The sequence below is a fragment of the Aricia agestis genome, chromosome 5 (assembly GCF_905147365.1).
Source record: "Aricia agestis chromosome 5, ilAriAges1.1, whole genome shotgun sequence".
Classification (NCBI taxonomy): domain Eukaryota; kingdom Metazoa; phylum Arthropoda; class Insecta; order Lepidoptera; family Lycaenidae; genus Aricia; species Aricia agestis.
This window is the reverse complement of record NC_056410.1, coordinates 6,631,874-6,651,895: the sequence shown is the minus strand read 5'-3', so window position 1 is coordinate 6,651,895 and position 20,022 is coordinate 6,631,874. Positions and strand designations below refer to the sequence as shown.

The following is a 20,022-nucleotide window of genomic DNA, read 5'->3' as shown; positions in this document are numbered from 1 at the left end:
TAATCCACGTAATATATTATAATAATCATATTTCCTGATTTTTTTGTCCTTATATTTAATGTTATAGTCAACAAGGTTAACTCGGTATTTTTTTCGTTTAATTGGTAAGTAATAATTTTGTGTGGGAAATCCATTTAATTGTATTTTTTCTTCAGTTTCCCGAGTCACATATTCGGTCGGTTTTAATATGACTGTGGTCCGACAGCGATGCAGTCGTTAACATTGTACTTGAATTTAATTTGGTGGTCGCTATTCTCTGTAACCAACATTTCACTTGGTTTCACTCTTTGCGTCATTTTACATCTCTTAAAAGCAAATTATGACTGTTTATTTTCTTTACGTGCTCGTTTTGTTTAAAACTGTTTTGACGTGGGAGAGCCATGCTTCGGCACGAATGGGCCGGCTCGACCGGAGAGATACCACGTCCTCACAGAAAACCGGCGTGAAACAGCGCTTCCGCTGTGTTTCGCCGAGTAAGTGAGTTTACCGGAGGCACCACGTCCTCACAGAAAACCGGCGTGAAACAGCGCTTCCGCTGTGTTTCGCCGAGTAAGTGAGTTTACCGGAGGCACCACGTCCTCACAGAAAACCGGCGTGAAACAGCGCTTCCGCTGTGTTTCGCCGAGTAAGTGAGTTTACCGGAGGCCCAATCACCTACCATTTTCCTTTCCCTACCCTCCCCTATTTCCTCCCGTACCCTCCCCTATTCCCTTCCCTACCCTCCCCTATTACCCCTTAGAAGGCCGGCAACGCACCTGCAGCTCTTCTGATGCTGCGAGTGTCCATGGGCGACGGAAGTTGCTTTCCATCAGGTGACCCGTTTGCTCGTTTGCCCCCTTATTTCATTAAAAATAAAACTATTCGTAGCATTCTTTCTTTGTAGCATTATCTACACATGAATATTATCAATCTAATAAGATTTTGAGAATATACACTGTATATTTACTATCCCGCCAAAAAGTAACATACGGTGTTTTTAATCTGTACTCCTTGTAACTTTTAGTTTTTTTTTTTTAGGACAGATATAAGCCACGTGTTCCTGGCACCTGCGCCCGCGCACCTGTCTTTGAACCCTCTCGGGTCATCGTTAGCTTGATGGATGTTCTTTGTTTTTTTTTTAGAATGACGTTAAGTTCAAATTTTAATTCAACGATTTCCTGAGTAAGAAGTTAAACTTTTGAATATTCAGTCAACAAACAGATCATTGCAACGAATTTTGTTATTGCAACAAAGCAAAATTTTAGTAATGACTCCGCAGTGTTTCACGTTTTGGCGACCATTATACTAACGTACTACGTAGGTACTTCTTTTTTGACAACTTTCTTGTAATCAAATAACTTTTTCAATATTCTTTCTATCATTTCTATTCAAAGAAGTCAGAATACCTCGACATGTTCTAACGAATAAACTGACTGTGCAGATATCGTAAGTCCGTAACACCTGGGGACCTTCATGTTCAAGCTTATCACTAAGTACATGCTGCGTAGGGACGATTTACAACAATTTCCTTCCCTAACTTACAAGTTGCTTACAGCTCCGTTTTGTCGCCTATGAATAATGGTCTCGACTCTCTTAGCTCACTATGTTTCATTTTATTCAGATGTTTATTTCATTTCAAGATCTTTTCTCGCTACTCAGATACAACATACCATTAGTCTTAAACAATCTATTGTTGTTGTGACCCTCAACGCCTGTTTAGCATAAATTATGTAATTTTATGACTTTGGTCTTCTTTTTACTTATTTACGTCAAAAATGTTATCAGTCGTCACTTGTCACCTAGAGTAAAAAGGCATAGTACCATTTTGATGATGCCTACTGAGGCACTCACCAAAAATTGACAAGAAGTAGGTACCTCGAGCGATTGATATTATAAAACGTAGACTGGTGCTCAAAATCTTGACTCATCGAGTGGATATTATTCCAATGCTCTCGAGACTTGCATGAATAATTAATTTCTTCACGATCGACTATTTTCAATTTGAAGTGAGTTTATCTAACTTAGCCAAGGAATGTAGTGTTGCATGATTTGAATTTGATTGATTGCACAAATTAAATGTCGTTTATAAATTACGTATTTTTGTAACTGTCTTCTCATTCATTATCATAAAAAATCGATCCTCTTTTACCGGTTTTATCCATACTATATATACGTACTATATATGGACGCTGTTAAGCATTCGTGTACTAACCCACACAAAAATTACGTATTGAGTTATGAATGCAGTTATGTTATTTAGATGATTTAGAACAAGACTGCATTCAAAATTTAACGACAAAAAAAATTGTGGGTTAGGACACTTAACAGCGACCATATATACTAATAGTTATTATGAATGCGAAAGTGTGTCTGTCTGTATGTTGCGATGTTGCGAACCGCTGAACCGATTTTGCTGAAATTTGTCATGGACATACTTTGAGTCCCGGGAAAGGATACAGGATAGTTTTTATCCCGAAAAAATGTACGGGTACAACGCGACAAACGAATTTTGTCGCAACGGTGTTGCGGGCGTCATCTAGTAATAATATAGTTTACGATTTGATTAAAAAATAATATATGTAATATTATGTTTTAACCAAACCATTGAAAGATGGGCTTTCAATTAATAAAACTTTAATTTTTAGGGAATCTCGTGCAATCATAAAAATAGAAGTGATAACTTTCATTTCTTACGTGATGAATTAAATAATTTCGAATGATAATCACAAACTATTTCTTACGCGTGTGATTTATTACATTTTTTATATAATTAATTAGTGTAAAACAATTGCAATTGCTAAGGATTTTAAAATAAATATTAAACAAGGCCATTTCATTAATTATGGAGTAGTTACTTAATTCTATGATTCAGATACATATTAAGTATGTCTATTTGAAAAAAAAATGCAGGTAATTCCGTAACAATAGACGATAAAATTGTTATCTGCTTCTATTTAAATTAATAATGAATTGATAAAGGGTATATATTCCAATTAAATTATAGACTATCGTATGTCAATACTCAATATACGATTAATGAATTTGTGAATGAAATTTATTTTAAAAGCTAATCTATTATTAGATAAGAATGACCGCAGTTTCTTACGCCAAGTATTTGCAAGATTCGCCTATATAACGTGGTGAGATATTGTGTACAATGTGCATCAACCTGATTGAAAGATTTTGATATGGCAGTAGGTATTTGCAAGATTCGCCTATATAACGTGGTGAGATATTGTGTTCAATGTGCATCAACCTGATTGAAAGATTTTGATATGGCAGTAGGTTATAACCGGCTATATACTTGGAAAATAGGCCTTTGTTCGACGCATTGTAAATTAAAAGTCAACCGTAGCAGTCACAATGGGTAATATCCATAGAAAATCATTGAACACACGAATCTCACGGTCGCAACTCGAAAACCATTTATAGCTTCTATTATGGAAAATTTTAAGGAACTCGTTTGGTGCCCATCACATTATTGTCTATGACATTCATAACATTTATTAAAAATCCAGTTTCAATATAGAACGAGTATTTATCCTCCAGAGTCCAACGCTCACTATTTAGAACGATTGCGATCACTAAACTCTCCAGGAATAACTGCCGACAAAATGATAGCAACTCGAGAACGAGAAAAGATTTATTTCTCCAGCCATCTCCTTATTAAGAAATGCCAGGATCAAAAGCTGTTATACAAAATAAATTGTAAAGAAGCGACAGTGTGAGTAGTTTACTGAATTTATCGCGTCTCGCAAACCGATGACATCATTTCACTTAGCGACAAAATATTATCACGGTCCTGCACACACGATAACGTTGAAAACAAACATACACGACGCAAGAACTTGGTAAAACAAGAAAAAACATGACTCCATTGTAAGCTTTGTAGCTGTTGCTGTGATCTCCAGCCTGTAAATTATATTATGTATTTAATTTTGAAATTCAGTCCTCCATGTCAGGATCTATGATCGTTTGATGTCTAGTAGCAACTATACCTTGTTGCTAAGTTTATTAAAACCTCAGTATGTTAATGACCATCTAAAGATTGATCCTTACTTTAATTAATAACAATAATTATTATGCATCGTGATTTTTACATCATCAAGGTTTTTTGTAGTTGACGTAAACTTGTTTGTCAGTGCGAGGTTGTCTTCGTTTGAAATGAATTATGTTTTAATAACTTAGAAATAGCTTGAACTAACTTTTAGTTTATTTGATAAATAAATTACAGATAAGTCAAAGCATTTTGGGTCAGACCTAATTAGGATGGATTTAACGATGCAGTAAATTATGGCACTTGTTTACTTTCTGACTCTTACATGAATCATCTCTATAAAATTAGAAGGCTGATAAGATCATGAGAAGTCCTGCATCAGTCACTTACGATAGTTCCTTGCATTAATTAGTTGTTACCTTCGTCGTAGCGTTCACCTCCAAAATGTTTTTCAAGTTGTTTAAAATTCGAAAAGGTTCCCTCAACAAAAGTGAAAAAGCAAAGGGCGATGCGGTAATGTTTCACATTTTATTAAAATATAAAGTAATACTTACATAGCGCAGTTTTTGTCCGACTTGTCTTGAACAAAGTGTAAAGGAAATTTTTAATGAATGGAATGAAGTTAGAATATTCCTTTGATGGAAATATTAAAAAAAATATGATAAAATTTCATTGTTGTCCTTTATAAAATTAAAAATAATAAATTGTCTTGGTAGTTGGTACCTACTCTTTTTACGAGGGTACACCTTGTGCTTACTTGAAATTCGAGAAATGAATCTTTCGTATTCAGAATTTGCTATTGCAAATTTTGCTTCTTGCATGACTCCTTCCAGTTGAGTAATTAAAGGCATTTTGTAACCTTGCCCGCATGGTCTGGCTGCTAGTTTCCTTGACATGTTGCCCATATACATAATACAATATACATAATATTTGCTTGTAATTGTATTATCCTATTTGTTTTACTAATCCTTGCGTGCGACTTGTGCTATGAGCCTCTTGTCTAATTAATTTTACCGTTATTAGGCAATTTAATATGTTATTCAATTCAATATCTTTATTTGCACAAAACATGATAATAAGATGTTACAAATCTGAAATTAGCGTAAAACAGTCGTACATGTCTTGCCGTTTTAATGGCATGCAAATATTACAATAAATAGGATCCTATAAGTCTAAACTCTAAAGAAGGTATTACAGTCAAAATATTTAAATATACATTACAAATGGTATTGAACAACGACAACACTTTTTGCATTATGATTGAACTTTATTATTAGTTATCAAACTATTTCATTTAATATAAACTTTTCGCGATTAAGAATGATTTTAATTTCATCTTAAATTTATTTAAAACGTCAATTCCTATAATTTCATTTGGTAGTTTATTGTAAAGTTTCGGCATCATTATGTTCATACGTACTTTTGTTAAATTTTGTAGATTTTGATAGTGGCATTTTTAATTTTCGTTTGCTGCTGCTGTTCGCTGCTGAAATTTTCATATAAGTAAATGCATATTACTTTTCTTAATAGTTAGGGAGGGGAAGAGGGGATTTCGGGATAAGCTCGAGCGTGTCCGATTAAGCTTGTATAGGTTTCCGACATGTGTCTAGTTATCATGGTATAGAAATCAGATTTCTCACGTTGTGGGTTAAATATTTTTTTTTTAATATTGAAGTGTCATCGGATCTGTCAGATTAAGATAGGGGATGTTTAGTATACCCCAAAGAAGCTTCCATATAAAGCACTGACGATTCTAAGGTTAGGTAAGCCTGAAGGGACATTTTAAAATAAAAAAATAAAGTTTCATATTTTCCTAACTAAGCTTCGCAGATATTTTTTTTTTCATTAAACTAAATGAGTTAGTCCTTGTTGTCTAAAATACATTTATAATTTACCTAAATAAGCAATTTTCTGAATATATTTTAATTTTCAAAACTTTAAAATGGCTGCAGTTTCTGAACCCACCGCTAAAATAAAAGACGCTCTTATTATTTTTATAACAGTTTTACCTAATGTAAAAAACCTACTAGATCTCCATGACGCTCGAGTGACTACAAAATTAACACCTTCCCCTACTATAAGGAATACTAAAGACTCATATATTTAAAACAGGGTAATGTTAATATCTTTAGATCTTTGAAATATGACTGACAACTATTTGGAACTTGCACATGAATCGTACGCATCTTTTTTGTGCCCTAAACACACGTTCATTATTATCGGTGGAGTTCCCCCGAAATAATATCACTCCATACCTGAATATTGTGTCAACATAGGCATTATACGTGATAAGTAGAGTATCTGTAAATTTGCCACTTTGGACAACATATATGTATACGGTAATGCGTAAGAAATTTTTTGTAGTTTCGAGCATACTGTCTCGATATGTGAGTTACTATATATTTAGTTATCAATTAATGTTCTTTCTTCTGTGCGAAAATGAAAACAAAAACATACATGTCTCTAATTTCTAAAGTATATCAGTATTCCTACTAGCAAATTCATGTCAGAAAATGATTCTTGATCTAGTCCCTAAATAGCTGGTCTTATTAACATTAAAACAGTCATTAGCGCTGCTAAATTGGTATAGCCTTGTATAAACATCCGTTTATCGCGATAAGGTGGAGTTTGTCGTAGCTGTTCACTTATCTCCGGGCTGTGTGATTCACCGGCCTCACGATTAGCGGCTACTTCACAACTAGAACGATTAGTTCTTCATTCATCCTTTGATATGCCGATTTGTGTCTCGTGACAGCCATTAGTGTCTACAGAGATTCTAGTATCGACAATTTCGGTCGCATTCCACCGAACAAGGAAGCTGATATCTTCGCTTCGTTATGCAGATTAAGAGAATCTTATCTGATATCGTATCCAATAAATAAAAATTATTAAATTTCTGTATAATTTACATCATAATTGTCCAAAGACAATACATAATACCACATTTAACTTGTCTCGATTCGTAAATAAATTTCGTGTTTTTGCACCGTTTAAACGACTGGAACAATTCCTCGATGATAAGTGGTCGATGCGGGCTAATATGTACATAATATAATGAGGAGGAATCAAGGCTCGTTGTCGACCTCGGAAACGTTATTCAACTTATAAAGTACATTGTTACCAGCATCCAACCGATGGTATCGCGACAGAGGCCATTGTTTATGCCTTTGCGATCTAATGATCAACTGCTCGCTATTGTTCCCTCAATTATGTTTTGGAGTATTGCTACTGTGATAATAGCTGCAGTTTATGCACTTTTAGTCCTTTATGGAAATAATTGTCTTAGATCCGAATTTATTTCTCTATCAAGTCTGATAACTTTTTAAAGCCCTCTTGTCTCATTGGATTATACTCAGGAATTAGGAATCAGAATTTAAAGAACGGAAAATACAAAATTGCTTGTTCGTCCGCTATCCGTTCTGCAGTCTGTCGTCCGTCCGTTCTACTGTACAAGACTTGTTGATTTGTATTTAGGTTTTCGTGACTAATCAGTATCAGGATGACTCTAGGAACTTTTAATTACTGTCTTGATGGCGTGTGTCCTTAGTCTTGTTTATCACCATGATTATATTTTTGAATTGGCAAATATATTTTTGAATGGGGGCAAATTACCCAGGTTCTGGGCCAGGGGCGGGGAAAATTACGCAGATTCTGGGCCAGGGGGGGGGCAAATCAGATTTTTTATAAGGAAGGTGTTTATAAAGAATAAAAAAATAATAATTTTTAGTTGTAAAAATATTGTATTGCAAACAAATGGCAAAAATTCGTTTTATTATTTTTAATATTTTTATAGATGAAAGTACTAGATAATATACTTAGTAGGGACGTTAACATGATCCGGGGGGGGGGGGGGGCAGCTGCCCTCCCTGCCCCCCCCCCCCTCGGTACGCCCATGGTATCTAAGATTCAATAAAAAAAACTATCCATTTTCAATTTTTCAACTTGTTGTCAACAGACTTCAACCATAAAATATAAAAGAGTATAATTCGTATGTATAGGTTTGTCACTCAAAAATCTGTCATCTTCTTGAGTGTGCGTATTGTAGTGTGTGTAATGTTTTATTTGTTAATAAAATGTATGATAAAAGCATAATTTCAAAATAATATTAGCCCGATGCACTCCTTCACCATATAAACCATAGAAATTTCTCTGATTTTTCTGACTGCATGTGCTGCAGAACTGAGCCTACCTGCAAGATTAACAATGTGAGGACCCCACTGTAATTTACTATCAAACACAATTAATATCAGCAAGTAGTATTACTGAAACCAAATTCATATCAGCAACTAGTATTACTATTGGAAGTTGGAACCTACAATTACTAACTAACGTCTTACGGACTTTCAAACTAAAAAATTGCTTTGGATTACATTAACATTCCTCAAAGTGTCTAACATCTTAATCTTAATCGTTCTTCTGCAGAAATATTTGATCGAAGCTCTTCTGCCATAAAGATTTCTTTCTTCGCCGTAAACTTGACGTTCCATCATCCACAGGTCGGACAACAAATGGTCAGTTCTAATTGTTTGCATCAAACAATATGTAAATATAAGGATGACACAATCGGCCCCGGAACATCATATCCGTTTGGCAGCGACTCAACGGATAAATTTAGATGCAAACATTGTTCTATTTTTGTAACTGCTTGTCTCTTCTTAATTGACTTTAGGATGCAAATTGCAAAGGGATGTCTTGGGACACATTATATTTTATTGCCTATAACCCACTCAATAAAATAATGCTTTAACAACGTCCAAACCAAAACTTTCAACGTTATGATTTATAACTTCTACTAACTATAATATTCTGTGTAGATACTACTTTACAAAATCTTGTAGAATGTAGACCTGGTTTCTATTTGCTCGAATATTTGTACTCTAAGCTATTGCAAATCTGTTTTCTGTAGAATGTCAATATGCAGTAAAATCACCTTGCAAACGTTTCATTTGAAATTCTCTGGATATTGCTTCTTGGGACCGAGTATTGACCTCGGCCGTGTGTGTTGATAATACAAACGATATTTTCTTTTAGTGCCTTGAGCTTTAGTGTTAGTAAATTAGTTTCTGAATACATTTAAGTGAAATATACAGGTTTATTAATCAAAGTAGAAGGAAATGTTATAAACCAGATTTCCGTTTCAGATATTTCATGATTTATGTATTTCAGAATGTGTGTTTGCATCCGTTTACGTTGCTGTGTTTTGCTGACTTGCACCAGCTCTTCACCGATTTTATTCTTTGATAGAGAACTACTTTAAGAACTTTGATAAATGAGAATCTTCGTTTATGTAAATCTAACGTGTTTACGTGTTTTCTGTTCTTAGATGAACGTCCGGGTGACGACTATGGACGCGGAGCTGGAGTTCGCGATCCAGCAGACGACCACCGGCAAACAACTCTTCGATCAGGTGGTGAAGACCATCGGCCTGCGCGAGGTCTGGTTCTTCGGCCTCCAGTACACCGACTCCAAGGGGGACCTCACCTGGATCAAGCTTTATAAGAAGGTTAGTTCCCTTATTTGATTCTTCTTTACCTGTTACATGACATATTATTTTGTCTGGATTGAAAAGTAATTTTGTATAAAAAGATAATTTCACATCACGATCATCTCCTATCTGATTTTTATTAGGGTGTGCAGAAGTTTCTTGATTTTGGCTTGTTTGTTTCACCCCTTAGGTAGGGTACCAGCAACATTTATAAAGTTCGCCGTCAATATGCATCTGAAAATGAATATTATCTGTAAAAGGCCCTCATGGTTTTGGTGGCAGGCTATTAATTATTTTGTTGTTTTACCCTCGACTGACATTGACCTACAAGAGCAATGTCAGCGTCTTGATTTACCGGCAGACTTATCATAAGGATAACTAGGTACTTGTAGGTAGAGTACATTCGAAGAGTTTGCAAAATAAAACATGTATTTTTCATCGCACGTTCAAAATGTTAAAATTCAGTTTATCTGGAAATTTAAAAGTAGTAGTAAAAAATTAAAGCTACTAAGATTAAATGACTTACAAGCATACATTCACTTATATTATTTTTAAAACTCTGCATACCTACTCATATTACCTAACACAGTCACATTTTCTTAGCTATGTGGTGATCATAATTGCATAATTTCTAAATTGTAAATTAAAAAAAAGTAACAGAAATAGTCTTTTTGTGTTTATTATGCTTGAATTTTCAAAATATTGAATTCAATGCACCGGGCACATGGTACGTTAAATGTTGAGGCCTGCGTAAAGTGTTAATGAGTTTGTTGTCTGATTTCTATTTGTAATGGCGTCAGGCACGTGTCACTGCGCGTACTCGCTCGTTGGCTTTCCACTTATAAACCGAGACCAGTTGAATGAAATAACTCGCGTACTTTCGATTCAAACGGATATTTCCCCACACGTTGCTAATGCGTTTGATTCTTCAGTTGTAGCCCACGAAATTATTGAACGCAATCGTGTGCCAAATTTTATATGCAAAACAGACGTAGTAAAGTTGAATGCATAGGTAAGTAATGCTTACATTTGCCCAACATTACACAAAAAGAACAGACGACGCTAAAGTGAATAGAAAGTGATACGGTTCTAATTAATGAGATCCTTAAAGAATAAAAAAAAACATTAAGATCTTAGTTTGGTTAAGGCAGAAGAATAATGCGCCAAATATTTTAATATAAAATAACAAAACTGTAGAATCAAATTCCTCTCAATCTTTTACGAATCCTGTTTCCAATTTGCAAGTTTGATCATTAAATAAAGAATTACTTTTTATATGTATGATACATGATCGTGTGATGTAAATTGACCGACAAGGATAAATACAAATCTTGGAGTAATCTACAAATCTAATAAAAATATATCAGTCGAGACGCTGGCATCATTGGCGTCATTGATTTGATGTAAGTATGTACTATAGAAAAACGCCTTCGCAATAAGCAAAGGTGGCAGGATGCATTATAAAAATTACTGTATACCGATTACCGAGTGACGAACAAAATTCAACTACATTGGCCTCAGCAAAAATGTTGCTAAGCGGTCGTTGTAATGCTATATTAACCTTATCGTAGACGGTTTTATGTTTAAATGATATCAAGATACTATTTAAGGCACAAAACCAGTTCGTACCAGACGATTTAATTTCGTAAGCCGCAGAATTTGTCATCACAAAATCTAATAGGGTTTCGAAAGTGTTATAAATAATAATCTTGTCAATGTATACTTGTCAGTGGATGGAAGATTGCTATAAATTGCATGATTTACTATGTAATCAGATATTCTACTCACATTCACACCATAATGAAAAAGTAACTTTGTGTACTTACATACCAATTATTTTTTACTTTTCTCTATTAAATTACAACAGGCTAAAGGAGATTAAAACATTGACCATGAATATTTAAATTGGTAGATCAAGGATATTACATCAAGAAACGAATTACGTAACTTCAATGTCATGGAAATTTAAAAATGGCAGTGCAAATATTTTATGTGTCGAGCCGCGCGTCACGATAAAGAGTATCAGACGTTTATTATATCATTGACTTGAATGAAATTAGTCTTCAACAACTGGAATTTATCAGCAGTGGAAGAAAATTCCAAGTCAAAATTTGCATTGAAATTCGTAATGGAATTATGTGTAATAAATTTTCATTAAAACAGTTTATTCTTAGGACCTTACCTTACCTGCTACGTGCAAATTACCCTTAAGGTTTTATCCTTATTCAGGCAAATGAGACCTCACAGAATCTCAGCTTTGAGGAAAAGTCGTTCGGTGTTGATACCAGAAACGATTTCGATGAACCTCGGTGTGTCAGCTTTTGTACCAATTTTACGTTCACCTAGATGTGCTCGCCGGGCCGTAACTGTACAGTGCAGTGGTTATATTCAAATCGCTCGTAACGTTTGTAACTGTGCGTTGTCTTACTGTTCGTTTCTAATGTCTCTTTATCATGCAAATCACTTAGCGTTCGGTCTGACACTTACGTAACTTTGCGTATTCGACTCCGACCTGTACGAGTACTTGCTTTATATGGTAGATTCAAATTGAATATTAATACTATCATACGAAGGATTCATGATTTCTTAAGAGAATATACTATATTTTAAGAGTAAAATAAGCTAGAAGCTTATGCCAATGGCCAGCAATGAGCCCTAGCTTCCAGTTATTGCAGAAAAGCTTCAACAGCTCACGCAATAAGTTCTTAATGTATTTCCAAAGGCAATAATAACTTACGCTAACAAGTTATTTATGGACATTGGCTAAAAGGTATCGTACGCGGTACGTGCCAACGATTTATGTACGTGTTCAACGTAGTGATTACGTTTATTTTGATTAAAAGTTATTGCAAGACAGTGTTGCCAATAAAATAACAACAAAAGATGTTATTTCGATCTAATATTGTTTGTATAATATAATACTAGCTATTTGACCGAGCTTTGCTCGGTATTCAATAAAACACGAATTAAATGACATTTTCTAAAAATGATTCCTAGCTAGATCGATTTATCGCCCCCGAAACCCCCTATATATACTAAATTTCATGAAAATCGTTGGAGCTGATTCCGAGATTCCAAATATATATTTATATATATACAAGAATTGCTCGTTTAAAGATATAAGATAATGTTAGGGAAGTAGATATTGCTCCCGTGTATTATGAATTATATATATAACTAGCGACCCGCCCCGGCTTCGCACGGGTTTAAAATATATTACAGCCTATGTCACTAAAAAATTATTAAAATCGATTCAGTAGTTTTGACCAATAATTAATTTATATTCATTACTACCCGTGGCCCGCATTGGTCGGTACCTACTGCCGCAAAAGCTACGTCCCGCAATTTTTAAATCTATAATATCTTCGAAAATATTCATTTAAAATTTAAATCATAATATGCTTTATACGCTTTCATACGTGGGAGATCCATACTTCGGCACGAATGGGCCGGCTTGACCGGAGAAATACCACGTTCTCACAGAAAACGGGCATGAAGCAGCGCTTGCGCTGTGTTTCGCCGAGTGAGTGAGTTTACCGGAGGCCCAATCCCCTACCCTATTCCCTTCCCTACCCTCCCCTACTCCCTTCCCTCCCCTACCCTCCCCTATTACCCTATTCCCTCTTAAAAGGCCGGCAACGCACCTGCAGCTCTTCTGATGCTGCGAGTGTCCATGGGCGACGGAAGTTGCTTTCCATCAGGTGACCCGTTTGCTCGTTTGCCCCCTTATTTCATTAAAAAAAATGCTGTAAAGGGCCATAATCAATAAATTATTAAAAGTATTTAACTGACAAATAAGGATTATTGCCGTATTGGATAATTTAAAATAACTTCCAAAATTTGCCATTATTTGAAGTTAAAAGTAAATCTAAAAAGTTAGAAGTTAAAAGTACCTCCGGTAAACTTACTCGGAGAAACACAGCGCAAGCGCTGTTTCACGCCGGTTTTCTGTGAGCCCGTGGTATTTCTCCGGTCGAGCCGGCCCATTCGTGCCGAAGTATGGCTCTCCCACGTTAAATTCCCATCTTCAGAAGGGCTGGTCGTATGGGGTATTTTACTAAATATAAGATATGGTAAAATGGAAAGGAATAATCTGGATCCCTGCCAAGGTCAGTTCATTAATTGATAGCATGAAGAAATAAATAAATTCACCGAAGGAATCTTATTGACATAGAACCTTCCTTAAGTAGTTCATGTCCATATCTTCGATTTACGTCATACTTATTTCAGATCATCGTTGTGTCACTTTAAGTAATTTATTTACCGGTATGGTTGATTCATCTGTTACTCGTTACAGAATGAGTGACGAATTAAATTAGTAAGTTTTCCGGGAGTTACCAATTGGAATTTGCTTTTCTGTTTCCTTCATTTTAATGTATCAGCTTAAAATAAATATAGGCTGCAAGGATTCAGAAAAGGAAATTAAAAGGGGCCCTTCTCTAAATTGCTCCTCTTAAATCCTTGCAAAAAGTAACCCGGTTCCGTGCGGAATCCCACGCACGCGATCTTTATCCAGCGATCGCGGAATGCTGCTTTTTGTCACCGACGCACGGTAATTATGATCGTAGCAGCACATGAAACACGGCCTCAATACTGCTGACGAGTTGCGTCACGGCACGACGTTCGACTGATCTATCACTAAAACATGGTATCACTGCACCGTCCTCCACCTGTCTAGTGTCTACCTATACGCACGACTCATTATTACTATTATGCGAGGCTAGGTGACAGTCGTAACTGCCAGGCTTTTATTTTTTATTCTTACATCCACCACTGGTTCTATTAAAGTTTGTTTCGTAGAATTACGTTTCCGGTTGATTGATCTTGTACATGACAAGTGACAACGTAGTAGCAAGCAAGTACTTCCTACTGGAAGGAAACAATTCAGCGTTGAAAGGAGACGTTTGACCTGTGGAGTCATGGCCAAAGTATTTGTCTGGCTTCGCCAAATCGGCACATACGATGCTCACTCGGGTCAGCGAAGCGAGACGATGCGCCCGCGTGACCCCGTTCTCACGACCACTAAATGCAGGTGGTAACCTCCGAACACCCATAGGTTTGGTGCTCGATCGCCATTCCAAGGTTATTTGTAGGTAAAAGATGCTCAGCGCCGATCGCTTGCGTGATAGCGCTGCTGCTTATCATTATGATAATTTTAGAATATCGTACGCCATTTTTGGAAATTAACCAGAGCATCGCGTTGTGTGCCGTTAAAATTTGTGTTTTCAATGGGAATGTACAATAATCCTGATTTGTATCGTGATCTTAAAAATTTGGTTTTAGAAGGATTTGGATTCTAGCTCTCATCTAATACATTTGATCTTCTTCTTAAATATCCTCCAAAATGTGTGAAGGAAACTCAAATATGATGCAAATAAAGTAATCTTTGATAAGTATCACAATTCACAACATCGTACGATGAAAGTTAATAAATAATAAAGATTTCCATGATTTATTACAAGCAACTAGGTCAGGTACGCAGATGACAAGTGTCGAAGAGTCGAGACTCAGACGCAGAGAAAGTACTGTGACGTGGCCCGAGACGACCTTGCCTGCGCGTACGCCGACTCGTATCTAAACCTTCTTGGACCCAGCCTTTTTGGTGATGTAAGCAGTGATAAACAACTCGAAAGCGAGGTGCTGGAACTGGTCATATACGATTTAAAACACGGTAAAATTTCTTCGCACCTTACATAAATCGGTCGATGCAATGCGCGTGCGAACGTATCAATGGTAAAGAGAAATGTCTCACACGTTTACGAGTTTCACTTACAATTTACATCGAAACAAAGCTATTGGTGCTATCGGTATGTGAATGTTTGTAGGCTCTTTGACCCAAAAGAGAGACGATGTATCAATGGATTGCTAAATGCCCATTTACAGAATGCGGGCTGCGGCCCTTTCTATGTATATAATTTCTTTTTGTAAAGGTCAAAGGAAAATTTCACTCGTATCTTTTTGCTGACGCAATGAGTTGAATGAAATAGTTTATATTGTAGTGCTGAATAATAAATGATATGACTCGTTCCATTAAAATTAAAAGACTATTAGGAAAACATTAAAAAAACAGCTGATTGTAAGCGAACTCGGTCGTTAGGTCGTTGACCGTACTTTCGCCTCTCCCACGGTTCGCAGCATTGCTTAATCGGCACGGGTCTAATGCTAACTTGAGTCTTGACTTTACATCGGCTAGATTGTATCAGGATTTTACTGAATTCAACGGATCTGGATACTCGAAGGATATTACAAAATTAATTTCAATCGTTGCGTTGAATGGTGGCTGAAATAATTTGATTTGACACATCCGCGATGTTACAAATAATAAATTCCTAATCCGCCGGAACTGAGTAAATTGTTTTGCAGAAATCCAGTCCGTGATTCTGCTGTTCCTCTTCAATTTTGATATTTTAACGTTTTCTCTATTTCTGCATAAATACCAACGTCTCACACTTAACGAGCGGACAGGTTCAAAGTCTAACTGCATAATAGTTATGTAGCAACATTTATATTTTACGTAGCACAATCTGATCATGCAAAATGTTCCATCAAGCCGGAAACTATAATGGAAAAGACAGCAAAAAGCGTAACGACCGCTGTCAAGAAGTTGGTATCACCGGAGAACGATGAGGATGTAGCATACGACAGAGAAGATGATTTGGTAAGGTCCCGTGAAGTAGAAGCTAGAGGTGTTGATGTGTTCTTTAAGCTAGTTGTATCCAAATGGCTAATGATTGCAAGTAATATTCATCATCAAGAGGCGATTTTATAATAAGGTTGGCAACAAATAACTTGGCGCAAATACAGAACGCATTTTAAAACGGTTCTTAGGGTTCCGTACCCAAGGGTAAAAAACGGGACCCTATTACTAAGACTTTGTTGACTGTCCGTCTGTCTGTCTGTCTCCAGGCTGTATCTCAAGAACCGCTATAGCTAGACTTCTGAAATTTTCACAGAATGTGTATATCTGTTGCCGCTTTAACAACAAATACTGAAAATAAAATATATATTTAAGGGGGGCTCCCATACAGCAAACGTGATTTTTTCGGCCTTTTTCGCTCTATATCAATAATGGCGAGAGGTAGGCACTTAAATTTTTCACACATTCTTTTGTTATATTATGTGTAATTTAATATTTGATAATAATATTTAAATAAAATAAAAATTTAAGGGGTGCTCCATACAAAAAACACAATTTTTAGCCTATTTTTGCTCTGTATCGGTACGGAACCTTTCGTGCACGAGTCCGACTCGCACTTAGCCGATTTTTTTTATTAACTGCAGTGTAAAAAATATTTTATGGAGCTGATAGTGAATTTAAACAGAGTTAAGGAGCTGAATCTAATTGTTTTTTTTATAAACAACTTGCTGGTTTTTAACCCCCGACAAAAAAAGAGGGGTGTTATAAGTTTGACGTGTCTGTCTGTCTGTCTGTTTGTCTGTGTGTGTATCTGTCCGTGGCATCGTAGCATCCAAACGGGTGGACCGATTTTGATCTAGTTTTTTTTGTTTGAAAGCTGACACGATCGAGAGTGTTCTTAGCTATAATTCATCATCATCAGCCTCCTCAGTGCTGGACAATCAGGGTTTATCTGGTTAATGAAAGGCGGTTAGCAACTTGTAGTCGTGTGATGGGTTTTATATTTCATTATAGTTCGTGACATTTGTGAATATACAATATAAGTATACACATAATAATGGAAAGTTGACCTGGTGCTGCAGCATCAACTGGTAATCAATAGGATATCCAATTCCTTGCCAACTTAGAGCAGAGGTTTCGTGTTTGGGCTCATTTTAATTGCGACAACCAGTAAGAAGTAGATAAAGTATAAACAGTAAATATTTACATGCTGCTGCTGCAGCATCACCTGGATTCTATAGGAACCGAGCTTCGTATGAACCCAAAGTGGAGGTTTTATGTTTGGGCTCATATTAACGGCCTCATCGAAAAGGACATTGATAGATGGTAATCATGAGAATATGATTCTGTTGATAGGAATTATTCTGCACTATAACCAACACAAGTTTAAAAAGTATGAAATAAAATTAAATTAAGAAATTAAAAAAAAACCCCGCCAAAACAACATTAAAAAGTAATTAAATAATATTTACTGCCTTTAAGTTCAAATAATTCCCAACTTGTGTAAAGTAATATTTTAGTCCATAATTGTTGTTAAGGTGTGTCGGGGGACCGCTAATGTAGATGTTTGATTTCACATAACAAGTTTAAGGATCAATTCACAGCGTCATCGCGATCATTCATTCTGAATCGAGATAGGTAACCAGCGACTCGGCGGTTGTAGGTTGTAGTTTACTTGACGGTCCCCCGACACACCGTGACAACAATTATGGACTAAAATATTACTTTACATAAGTTAGGAATTATTTGAACTTAAAGACAGTAAATATTATTTCATTACTTTTTAAAGTTGTTTTGGCGGGGGTTTTTTTTAATTTCTTAATTTATATAATAAGATAATGTAAGATTTTATATAAATGTAAAGATACGGCTGCGCGTCATTTGATTGATAATAATAATTATTATTATTATAATCTGTACGCTACAAAAGATAATGTCTTGAACATAATATTATTCTGCCAAATAATAAGAGCTTTACACTTACTTGAAAACTATCTGTTGAATTCTCAGAAACTGTTAAATGAGTCAAAACTCAAAAAAATACCATTCAGACTATAATGAGTCATGAATAATGATCCATGTGTAATGTGTATACTATATGAGGCGAGTTTTGTCCTCATATATACATGGAATATTTTATAATAATTAGTTTATTATAAAGTTGCCATACAACGTCGATATCATTCAGAAACAGGATGTAGAGTATGAGACACGAATTTCTTGAAACTGTGTGTAATTAACAGTAAAACAACAGGGATACTGTGCAAGTCGAAAATTAAAATAGACATTATGTTCATAAGACGGTAAATAATAATCAAAGGGTAAAAAAAATAAGAAAATTTCGTACGTTTTTTGCAAGTAAATGTTATTTGGCTATGCATACTCCTTATATTCGTACCTCAGATCGTCGTTCTTACGATTTTATATCAGTCCGAGATTTTAGGCATAATATATAAAAATTGGACTCCAGTGGCTAGTGCTTTATAGGATGCTCCTCTAGCTGTAATAATAAGCGCCAATTTCCTAAGATTGTTAAAGTTTATATGGCCTATTAAATATCTTGTCTTCCTTTCTTCCTACCAAATACCAATGAAAAAGGCGTGATATTTTTAGAAACTTTATAAGATTGTGTTCAATTCTTAATATTATTTAGTATGCAATATGAATTAGCATTACAGGTAAATGTAACTTGCTGTTCGGTATTCCCCATTACTCAACATTTCATTCGGTTTAGTATTGCTAGTTACTTCACTTCTGATTTTATATGCATTTTTAGATTGTTTTATCATTTGTGTTTATGGTTTCTTGTATTTATTGATTAATGTGTTTTTATGATACTTTTGATAATACTTAATTTATTTAAATTAAGTTCTATGGAAGCTATCAATATTCATAATAACACGAACATATTATTTTATATCTTTAAAAAAATTTAAATAGTGAATTGACTATGTTAGCTCGAAACTAAAATACGAATTCGAATAAAATCATAATCAAATCGTGCTTAATCCGTAGACCGATTATTATGGCGTTACTATGATTGTAAAATATGCCGTACGATAACACAGTTCACATTTTACAAGTAAACGTTACCAACTATATCTTATCGCATCGTGCTCCCTTCGGAGATAAAATATTTCAAACTATTTACAACTCTACAGCTTCAACTCTACCAGTTATTTTTACTAGCTCTTTCCTGTTTTCTTCTATGGCAGAGAGATATCCCAGGGGAACGAAGCTTAAGCGTTTGTCTATTTAGTGTCTCTTTAGAATCTCCATTTTAAATATGGATGGTTTCGGTGATTTAGGTTAGTACTTACTACTGACATACCTACACCATCTCTATTCTGTACTATCTAATAACAGTTGCTTGCCATACACGCTACGGTCTATCGAAGAGGTCCACCTATGCAGGTATGCCTGCGCAGGTGTCAGTCGAAAGAATTGATTTTCGATTTTGCGCCGGTCGCCTCCGCAGGTCTAAATAAATAAAATCGGCCAAGTGCGAGTCGGACTCGCGCACGAAGGGTTCCGTACCGTTATAGAGCGAAAATACGCCAAAAATTGTGTTTTATGTATTGGAGTCCCCCTTAAATTTTTATTTTATTTTAATATTTTTATTTAATATTAAAGTACACATATTATAACAAAGGACTTTGTGAAAAATTCAAGTGCCTACCTCTTTCCGTCATTGATATAGAGCAAAAAAGGGCGAAAAAATCCCGTTTGTTGTATGGGAGCCCCCCTTAAATACAATACCATACAAATATTAATTTTATTTTGTTTTCAGTATTTTTTGTTATAGCGGCAACATATATACATACCTAATCTGTGAAAATTTCAGAAGTCTAGCTATAGCGGTTCTTGAGATAAAAGCCTGGAGACAGACAGACGGTCAGACAACGAAGTCTTAGTAATAGGGTC

The 20,022-nt window shown here is 35.5% G+C and overlaps 1 protein-coding gene across 3 annotated transcripts in view; it reads left to right on the top strand.

The window, feature by feature from the left end:
- Positions 1 to 20,022, top strand: part of LOC121727214 (moesin/ezrin/radixin homolog 1) — a 46,396-nt gene that overhangs the window by 10,925 nt on the left and 15,449 nt on the right. For all 3 annotated transcript variants that reach the window (XM_042114919.1, XM_042114917.1, XM_042114918.1), the window contains one exon: positions 9,300 to 9,479. In XM_042114919.1, coding sequence (XP_041970853.1) covers positions 9,300 to 9,479 — 180 coding nt within the window. The remainder of the gene's footprint in view (positions 1 to 9,299; positions 9,480 to 20,022) is intronic.